At 53.5% G+C, this 10,000-nt stretch overlaps 1 protein-coding gene across 1 annotated transcript in view; it reads left to right on the forward strand.

Moving 5' to 3' along the window:
• LOC115126000 (unconventional myosin-XVI-like) overlaps positions 1 to 10,000 on the forward strand; it is a 344,854-nt gene that overhangs the window by 227,292 nt on the left and 107,562 nt on the right. Inside the window, 1 exon segment of the mRNA XM_065005768.1 lies at positions 1 to 151. This exon segment is cut by the window's left edge and continues 55 nt beyond it. Within this exon segment, the coding sequence (XP_064861840.1) occupies positions 1 to 151 (151 nt within the window).

The following is a 10,000-nucleotide window of genomic DNA, read 5'->3' on the forward strand; positions in this document are numbered from 1 at the left end:
AGTGTGTACGTCCCAACAGCAGTGACATGGCGGACAGCTTTGACAGTTGCCACGTGTCTACCCAGCTGCAGTACGTCGGGGTGCTGGAGATGGTCCGGATGATCCGCTATGGCTACCCTGTACGCCTGCCCTTCAACAGCTTCCTCACCAGGTAGGTACCACCATACCGTGCCTGCTGCTCCTGTAGAACTTGAAGAGGGAGGACAGACATGGCACTGATTCATAATGGATTTGTATTGGCCTCTATTGTCAGGTTCCGTTTCAGCCCCGACAGCCCTTTCCCCATAGTTTGCAGATCGGAAGGAATCCAAACGGTGTAAAAGGATGTGGATGGCTCAATCTTGACTTTCAATTAGGTTTGAGAAGCTTCTCCCACTTATCCAATCTTTTCACATCTGTGAAGACTGAAGAGGTAGGGGCTAGGTGAATGGGCTATGGGCTGAAATGGAACCAGGCCTGTGAGTGTGGTGGGTCACTGTGTGATGGAAGTCTGTGTGATGGGAGAATGTGTCCTCTCTATAGAGGTCTGTGTGATGGGGGATGTGTCCTCTCTGTAAAGGTCTGTGTGATGGGGGATGTGTCCTCTCTGTAAAGGTCTGTGTGATGGGAGGATGTGTCCTCTCTATAGAGGTCTGTGTGATGGGAGGATGTGTCCTCTCTATAGAGGTCTGTGTGATGGGGGATGTGTCCTCTCTATAGAGGTCTGTGTGATGGGAGAATATGTCCTCTCTATAGAGGTCTGTGTGATGGGGGATGTGTCCTCTCTGTAGAGGTCTGTGTGATGGGGGATGTGTCCTCTCTGTAAAGGTCTGTGTGATGGGGGATGTGTCCTCTCTGTAAAGGTCTGTGTGATGGGAGGATGTGTCCTCTCTATAGAGGTCTGTGTGATGGGAGGATGTGTCCTCTCTATAGAGGTCTGTGTGATGGGGGATGTGTCCTCTCTATAGAGGTCTGTGTGATGGGAGAATATGTCCTCTCTATAGAGGTCTGTGTGATGGGGGATGTGTCCTCTCTATAGAGGTCTGTGTGATGGGGGATGTGTCCTCTCTGTAAAGGTCTGTGTGATGGGAGGATGTGTCCTCTCTATAGAGGTCTGTGTGATGGGGGATGTGTCCTCTCTGTAAAGGTCTGTGTGATGGGAGGATGTGTCCTCTCTATAGAGGTCTGTGTGATGGGGGATGTGTCCTCTCTATAGAGGTCTGTGTGATGGGGGATGTGTCCTCTCTGTAAAGGTCTGTGTGATGGGAGGATGTGTCCTCTCTGTAAAGGGATGTGTAATGGGGATGTGTCCTCTCTATAGAGGTCTGTGTGATGGGGGATGTGTCCTCTCTGTAAAGGTATGTATAATGGGGGATGTGTCCTCTCTGTAGAGGTCTGTGTAATGGGGGATGTGTCCTCTCTGTAAAGGTATGTGTGATGGGAGGATGTGTCCTCTCTGTAAAGGTCTGTGTGATGGGAGGATGTGTCCTCTCTATAGAGGTATGTGTGATGGGAGGATGTGTCCTCTCTGTAGAGGTCTGTGTGATGGGAGGATGTGTCCTCTCTATAGAGGTATGTGTAATGGGGGATGTGTCCTCTCTGTAAAGGTCTGTGTGATGGGAGGATGTGTCCTCTCTCTAAAGGTCTGTGTAATGGGGGATGTGTCCTCTCTATAGAGGTCTGTGTGATGGGGGATGTGTCCTCTCTATAGAGGTCTGTGTAATGGGGGATGTGTCCTCTCTATAGAGGTCTGTGTAATGGGGGATGTGTCCTCTCTATAGAGGTCTGTGTGATGGGAGGATGTGTCCTCTCTATAGAGGTCTGTGTGATGGGAGGATGTGTCCTCTCTATAGAGGTCTGTGTGATGGGGGATGTGTCCTCTCTGTAAAGGTCTGTGTGATGGGAGGATGTGTCCTCTCTATAGAGGTCTGTGTGATGGGAGGATGTGTCTTCTCTGTAAAGGTCTGTGTGATGGGAGGATGTGTCCTCTCTGTAAAGGTCTGTGTAATGGGGGATGTGTCCTCTCTATAGAGGTCTGTGTGATGGGAGAATGTGTCCTCTCTATAGAGGTATGTGTAATGGGGGATGTGTCCTCTCTATAGAGGTCTGTGTGATGGGAGAATGTGTCCTCTCTATAGAGGTATGTGTAATGGGGGATGTGTCCTCTCTGTAAAGGTCTGTGTGATGGGAGGATGTGTCCTCTCTATAGAGGTCTGTGTGATGGGGGATGTGTCCTCTCTGTAAAGGTATGTGTAATGGCGGATGTGTCCTCTCTGTAGAGGTCTGTGTAATGGGGGATGTGTCCTCTCTGTAAAGGTATGTGTGATGGGAGGATGTGTCCTCTCTGTAAAGGTCTGTGTGATGGGAGGATGTGTCCTCTCTATAGAGGTATGTGTGATGGGAGGATGTGTCCTCTCTATAGAGGTCTGTGTGATGGGAGAATGTGTCCTCTCTGTAAAGGTCTGTGTGATGGGAGGATGTGTCCTCTCTGTAAAGGTATGTGTAATGGGGGATGTGTCCTCTCTATAGAGGTCTGTGTGATGGGGGATGTGTCCTCTCTGTAAAGGTATGTGTAATGGGGGATGTGTCCTCTCTGTAGAGGTCTGTGTAATGGGGGATGTGTCCTCTCTGTAAAGGTATGTGTAATGGGGGATGTGTCCTCTCTGTACAGGTCTGTGTGATGGGAGGATGTGTCCTCTCTATAGAGGTATGTGTGATGGGAGGATGTGTCCTCTCTGTAGAGGTCTGTGTGATGGGAGGATGTGTCCTCTCTATAGAGGTATGTGTAATGGGGGATGTGTCCTCTCTGTAAAGGTCTGTGTGATGGGAGGATGTGTCTTCTCTGTAAAGGTCTGTGTGATGGGAGGATGTGTCCTCTCTATAGAGGTATGTGTAATGGGGGATGTGTCCTCTCCATAGAGGTCTGTGTGATGGGAGGATGTGTCTTCTCTGTAGAGGTCTGTGTGATGGGAGGATGTGTCCTCTCTATAGAGGTATGTGTAATGGGGGATGTGTCCTCTCTGTAAAGGTATGTGTAATGGGGGATGTGTCCTCTCTGTAAAGGTCTGTGTGATGGGAGGATGTGTCCTCTCTATAGAGGTATGTGTGATGGGAGGATGTGTCCTCTCTGTAGAGGTCTGTGTGATGGGAGGATGTGTCCTCTATAGAGGTATGTGTAATGGGGGATGTGTCCTCTCTATAGAGGTCTGTGTGATGGGAGGATGTGGCTTCTCTGTAAAGGTCTGTGTGATGGGAGGATGTGTCCTCTCTATAGAGGTATGTGTAATGGGGGATGTGTCCTCTCTATAGAGGTCTGTGTGATGGGAGGATGTGTCTTCTCTGTAGAGGTCTGTGTGATGGGAGGATGTGTCCTCTCTATAGAGGTCTGTGTGATGGGAGGATGTGTGTTCTCTGTAGAGGTCTGTGTGATGGGAGGATGTGTCCTCTCTGTAAAGGTCTGTGTGATGGGAGGATGTGTCTTCTCTGTAAAGGTCTGTGTAATGGGGGATGTGTCCTCTCTATAGAGGTCTGTGTGATGGGCGATGTGTCCTCTCTGTAAATGTCTGTGTGATGGGATGATCTGTACTCTCTATAGAAGTCTGTGTGATGGGCAATGTGTCCTCTCTGTGAAGGTCTGTGTGATGGGAGGATGTGTCCTCCCTGTAAAGGTCTGTGTGATGGGGGATGTACTGTAGCAGCACAGGGAGCATCATACCCTGTCTTCCCCTTGTCCTCTCCCTTGCCCTCTACCTGCCTTCTCCATGTCTTCTCCCTGCGCTCTCCCTGGACTCTCCCTTGCCATCTAACTGTCTTCTCCCTGCACTCTCCCTTGCCATCTACCTGCCATCTCCCTGTCTTCTCCCTGCCTTCTCCCTGCTTACTCCCTGCGCTTTCCCTTGCCCTCTACCTGCCTTCTCCATGTATTCTCCCTGTCTTCTCCCTGACATCTTCCTATCTTCTCCCTGGACTCTCCCTTGCCATCTTCCTGTCTTCTCCCTGCCTTCCCCATGCCTTCTCCCTGCCTTCTCCCTGCCATCTCCCTATCTTCTCCCTGCCTTCTCCCTGCCTCCTCCCTGCCTTCTCCCTATCTTCTCCCTGCTTTCTCCCTGTCTTCTCCCTGCCTTCTCCCTGCCTTCTCCCTGCACTCTCCCCTGCCATCTCCCTGCACTCTCCCCTGCCATCTCCCTATCTTCTCCCTGCCTTCTCCCTGCCTCCTCCCTATCTTCTCCCTGCTTTCTCCCTGTCTTCATCCCTATCTTCTCCCTGCCTTCTCCCTGCCATCCACATTAGACTCTTGGTGAGTTCCCCACCCCCCACACATTTGACTCTTGGTGGGTTCCCCACCCGCCACACATTAGACTCTTGGTGGGTTCCCCACCCCCCACACATTTGACTCTTGGTGGGTTCCCCACCCCCCACACATTAGACTCTTGGTGAGTTCCCCACCCCCACACATTTGACTCTTGGTGGGTTCCCCACCCGCCACACATTAGACTCTTGGTGGGTTCCCCACCCCCACACATTTGACTCTTGGTGGGTTCCCCACCCCCACACATTTGACTCTTGGTGGGTTCCCCACCCCCACACATTAGACTCTTGGTGGGTTCCCCACCCCCCACACACACCTACACACGTAATGCTCAGGTGAAAGTTACCAACTTAGAGTGGTTCTTCAGGTCAGCGTGACCTGGACAGAAGTACAGCCTCTCGTATACAGAGTCAACATGTGTCTCTCTCTCAATTCAATTCAAGGGCTTTACTGACATGGGAAACATATGTTGTCTTGCAATCTAACTGCCATCTCCCTTGCCATTTACCTGCCTTCTCCCTGCCTTCCCCCTGTGCTCTCCCTTGCCATCTACCTACCTTCTCCCTGCCTTCTCCATGCCTTCTCCCTGACTTCTCCCTGCCATCTCCCTGCTTTCTCCATGTCTTCTCCCTGCCTTCTCCCTGCAATCTCCCTATCTCCTCCCTGCCTTCTCCCTGCCTTCTCCCTGCCTTCTCCCTGCCTTCTCCCTGCACTCTCCCTATCTCCTCCCTTCCTTCTCCCTGCCTTCTCCCTGCCTTCTCCCTGCACTCTCCCTATCTCCTCCCTTCCTTCTCCCTGCCATCTCCCTGCTTTCTCCCTGCCTTCTCCCTGCCTTCTCCCTGCCTTCTCCCTGCACTCTCCCTATCTCCTTCCTTCCTTCTCCCTGCCTTCTCCCTGCTTTCTCCCTGTCTTCTCCCTGCCTTCTCCCTGCTTTCTCCCTGCACTCTCCCTATCTCCTCCCTTCCTTCTCCTTGCCTTCTCCCTGCTTTCTCCCTATCTTCTCCCTGTCATCTTCCTGTTTTCTCCCTTCCTTCTCCCTGCCTTCTCCCTGCTTTCTCCCTATCATCTCCCTGTCATCTTCCTGTTTTCTCCCTGCCTTCTCCCTGCCTTCTCCCTGCACTCTCCCTATCTCCCCCCTTCCTTCTCCTTGCCTTCTCCCTGCTTTCTCCCTATCTTCTCCCTGTCATCTTCCTGTTTTCTCCCTTCCTTCTCCCTGCCTTCTCCCTATCTTCTCCTTGCCTTCTCCCTATCTTCTAACTGCCTTCTACCTGCCATCTCCCTATCTTCTCCTTGCCTTCTCCCTGCACTCTCCCTTGCCATCTCTCTTTGCTAATTGTCTTTTAACAGCATACATTAGACTCTTGGTGGGTTCCCCACCCCCCACACATTAGACTCTTGGTGGGTTCCCCACCCCCCACACATTAGACTCTTGGTGGGTTCCCCACCCCCCACACATTAGACTCTTGGTGGGTTCCCCACCCCCCACACATTAGACTCTTGGTGGGTTCCCCATCCCCACACATTAGACTCTTGGTGGGTTCCCCACACCCACACATTAGACTCTTGGTGGGTTCCCCACCCCCCCACACATTAGACTCTTGGTGGGTTCCCCATCCCCACACATTAGACTCTTGGTGGGTTCCCCACACCCACACATTAGACTCTTGGTGGATTCCCCACCCCCCAGACATTAGACTCTTGGTGGGTTCCCCACCCCCACACATTAGACTCTTGGTGGGTTCCCCACCCCCCACACATTAGACTCTTGTTGGGTTCCCCACCCCCCACACATTAGACTCTTGGTGGGTTCCCCACACCCACACATTAGACCCTTGGTGGGTTCCCCATCCCCACACATTAGACTCTTGGTGGGTTCCCCACCCCCCACACATTAGACTCTTGGTGGGTTCCCCACACCCACACATTAGACTCTTGGTGGATACCCCACCCCACAGACATTAGACTCTTGGTGGGTTCCCCACCCCCACACATTAGACTCTTGGTGGGTTCCCCACCCCCCACACATTAGACTCTTGGTGGGTTCCCCACCCCCCACACACACCTATACACGTAATGCTCAGGTGAAAGTTACCAACTTAGAGTGGTTCTTCAGGTCAGCGTGACCTGGACAGAAGTACAGCCTCTCGTATACAGAGTCAACATGTGTCTCTCTCTCAATTCAATTCAAGGGCTTTACTGACATGGGAAACATATGTTGTCTTGCAATCTACCTGCCATCTCCCTTGCCCTCTACCTGCCTTCTCCATTTCTTCTCCCTGCCTTCCCCCTGTGCTCTCCCTTGCCATCTACCGATCTTCTCCCTGCACTCTCCCTTGCCATCTACCTGTCTTCTCCCTGCCTTCTCCCTGCCTTCTCCATGCCATCTCCCTATCTTCTCCCTGCACTCTCCCTTGCCATCTACCTGTCTTCTCCCTGCCTTCTCCCTGCCTTCTCCATGCCATCTGCCTATCTTCTCCCTGCACTCTCCCTTGTCATCTACCTGTCTTCTCCCTGCCTTCTCCCTACACTATCCCTATCTCCTCCCTATCTTCTCCCTGCATTCTCCCTGCCTTCTCCCTGCACTCTCCCTATCTTCTCCCTGCCTTCTCCCTGACTTCTCCCTGCCATCTCCCTATCTTCTCCCTGCTTGCTCCCTGTCTTCTCCCTGCCTTCTCCCTGCCTTCTCCCTGCACTCTCCCTATCTCCTCCCTTCCTTCTCCCTGCCTTCTCCCTGCTTTATCCCTATCTTCTCCCTGTCATCTTCCTGTTTTCTCCCTGCCTTCTCCCTGCTTTCTCCCCTGCCTTCTACCTGCAGTCTCCCTATCTCCTCCCTGCCTTCTCCCTGACTTCTCCCTGCCATCTCCCTATCTTCTCCCTGCTTTCTCCCTGTCTTCTCCCTGTCTTCTCCCTGCCTTCTCCCTGCCTTCTCCCTGCACTCTCCCTATCTCCTCCCTTCCTTCTCCCTGCCTTCTCCCTGCTTTCTCCCCTGCCTTCTCTCTGCACTCTCCCTATCTCCTCCCTTCCTTCTCCCTGCCTTCTCCCTGCTTTCTCCCTGCCTTCTCCCTGCCATCTACCTGTCTTCTACCTGCCTTCCCCATGTCATCTCCCCTGCCATCACCCTTGCCATCTACCTGCCTTCTCCCTGCCTTCTCCCTGCGCTCTCCCTGCACTCTCCCTATCTCCTCCCTTCCTTCTCCCTGCTTTCTCCCTATCTTCTCCCTGACATCTTCCTGACTTCTCCCTGCCTTCCCCATGCCATCTCCCCATGCCATCTCCCCTGCCATCTCCCTTGCCATCTACCTGCCTTCTCCCTGCCTTCTCCCTGCGCTCTCCCTGCACTCTCCCTATCTCCTCCCTTCCTTCTCCCTGCTTTCTCCCTATCTTCTCCCTGACATCTACCTGCCTTCTCCCTGCCTTCTCCCTGCGCTCTCCCTTGCCCTCTACCTGCCTTCTCCATGCCATCTCCCTTGCCATCTTCCTATCTTCTCCCTGCCATCTACCTGTCTTCTCCCTGCCTTCTCCATGCCATCTCCCTTGCCATCTACCTGCCATCTCCCTGCCATCTACCTGTCTTCTCCCTGCCTTCTCCATGCCATCTCCCTTGCCATCTCCCTGCCTTCTCCCTGCTTTGTCCCTATCTTCTCCCTGCCATCTTCCTGTCTTCTCCCTGCCTTCCCCATGCCATCTCCCCTGCCTTCTCCCTGCACTCTCCCTATCTCCTCCCTTCCTTCTCCCTGCCTTCTCCCTGCTTTCTCCCTGCCTTCTCCCTGCCATCTTCCTGTCTTCTCCCTGCCTTCCCCATGCCATCTCCCCTGCCTTCTCCCTGCACTCTCCCTGCCTTCTCCCTGCGCTCTCCCTTGCCCTCTACCTGCCTTCTCCATGCCTTCTCCCTGCACTCTCCCTATCTCCTCCCTTCCTTCTCCCTGCTTTCGCCCTATCTTCTCCCTGCCATCTTCCTGACTTCTCCCTGCCTTCCCCATGCCATCTCCCCTGCCATCTACCTGCCTTCTCCCTGTGCTCTCCCTTGCCCTCTACCTGCCTTCTCCATGCCATCTCCCTTGCCATCTACCTGCAATCTCCCTTGCCATCTTCCTATCTTCTCCCTGCCATCTATCTGCCATCTACCTGTCTTCTCCCTGCCTTCTCCATGCCATCTCCCTTGCCATCTACCTGCCATCTCCCTGCCTTCTCCCTGCGCTCTCCCTTGCCCTCTACCTGCCTTCTCCATGTCTTCTCCCTGCCTTCTCCATGCCATCTCTCTATCTTCTCCCTGCCATCTACCTGCCATCTACCTGTCTTCTCCCTGCCTTCTCCATGCCATCTCCCTTGCCATCTACCTGCCATCTCCCTTGCCATCTTCCTATCTTCTCCCTGCCATCTCCCCGCCATCTACCTGTCTTCTCCCTGCCTTCTCCATGCCATGTGCCTTGCCATCTACCTGCCATCTCCCTACCTTCTCCCTGCGCTCTCCCTTGACCTCTACCTGCCTTCTCCCTGCACTCTCCCTTGCCATCTACCTGCCTTCTCCCTGCACTCTCCCTTGCCATCTATTTATCGTCTCCCTGCACTCTCCTTGCCATCTACCTATCTTCTCCCTGCACACTCCCTTGCCATCTACCTGTCTTCTCCCTGCACACTCCCTTGCCATCTACCTATCTTCTCCCTGCACACTCCCTTGCCATCTACCTGTCTTCTCCCTGCCTCCTCCCTGTCTTCTCACTGCACTCTCCCTTGCCATCTACCTGCATTCTCCCTGCCTTCTCCCTGCCTTCTCACTGCACTCTCCCTTGCCATCTACCTGTCTTCTCCCTGCCTTCTCACTGCACTCTCCCTTGCCATCTACCTGTCTTCTCCCTGTCTTCTCCCTGCCTTCTCACTGCACTCTCCCTTGCCATCTACCTGTCTTCTCCCTGTCTTCTCCCTGCCTTCTCACTGCACTCTCCCTTGCCATCTACCTGTCTTCTCCCTGCCTCCTCCCTGTCTTCTCACTGCACTCTCCCTTGCCATCTACCTGCATTCTCCCTGCCTTCTCCCTGCCTTCTCACTGCACTCTCCCTTGCCATCTACCTGTAATCTCTCTATCTTCTCCCTGCCTTCTCACTGCACTCTCCCTTGCCATCTACCTGTCATCTCCCTATCTTCTCCCTGCCTTCTCCCTGCACTCTCCCTTGCCATCTACCTGTCTTCTCCCTGTCTTCTCCCTGCCTTCTGACTGCACTCTCCCTTGCCATCTACCTGTCTTCTCCCTGTCTTCTCCCTGCCTTCTGACTGCACTCTCCCTTGCCATCTACCTGCCATCTACCTGTCTTCTCCCTGCCTTCTCACTGCACTCTCCCTTGCCATCTACCTGTCTTCTCCCTGTCTTCTCCCTGCCTTCTGACTGCACTCTCCCTTGCCATCTACCTGCCATCTACCTGCCTCCTCCCTGCCTTCTCACTGCACTCTCCCTTGCCATCTACCTGTCTTCTCCCTGCCTTCTCACTGCACTCTCCCTTGCCATCTACCTGTCTTCTCCCTGTCTTCTCCCTGCCTTCTCACTGCACTCTCCCTTGCCATCTACCTGTCATCTCCCTATCTTCTCCCTGCCTTCTCCCTATCTTCTCCCTGCCTTCTCCCTGCACTCTCCCTTGCCATCTCTCTTTGCTAATTGTCTTTTTACAGCATACATTAGACTCTTGGTGGGTTCCCCACCCCCCACAACATTAGACTCGT

Source organism: Oncorhynchus nerka, linkage group LG3, assembly GCF_034236695.1.
Source record: "Oncorhynchus nerka isolate Pitt River linkage group LG3, Oner_Uvic_2.0, whole genome shotgun sequence".
In the NCBI taxonomy this organism is placed as follows: Eukaryota; Metazoa; Chordata; class Actinopteri; order Salmoniformes; family Salmonidae; genus Oncorhynchus; species Oncorhynchus nerka.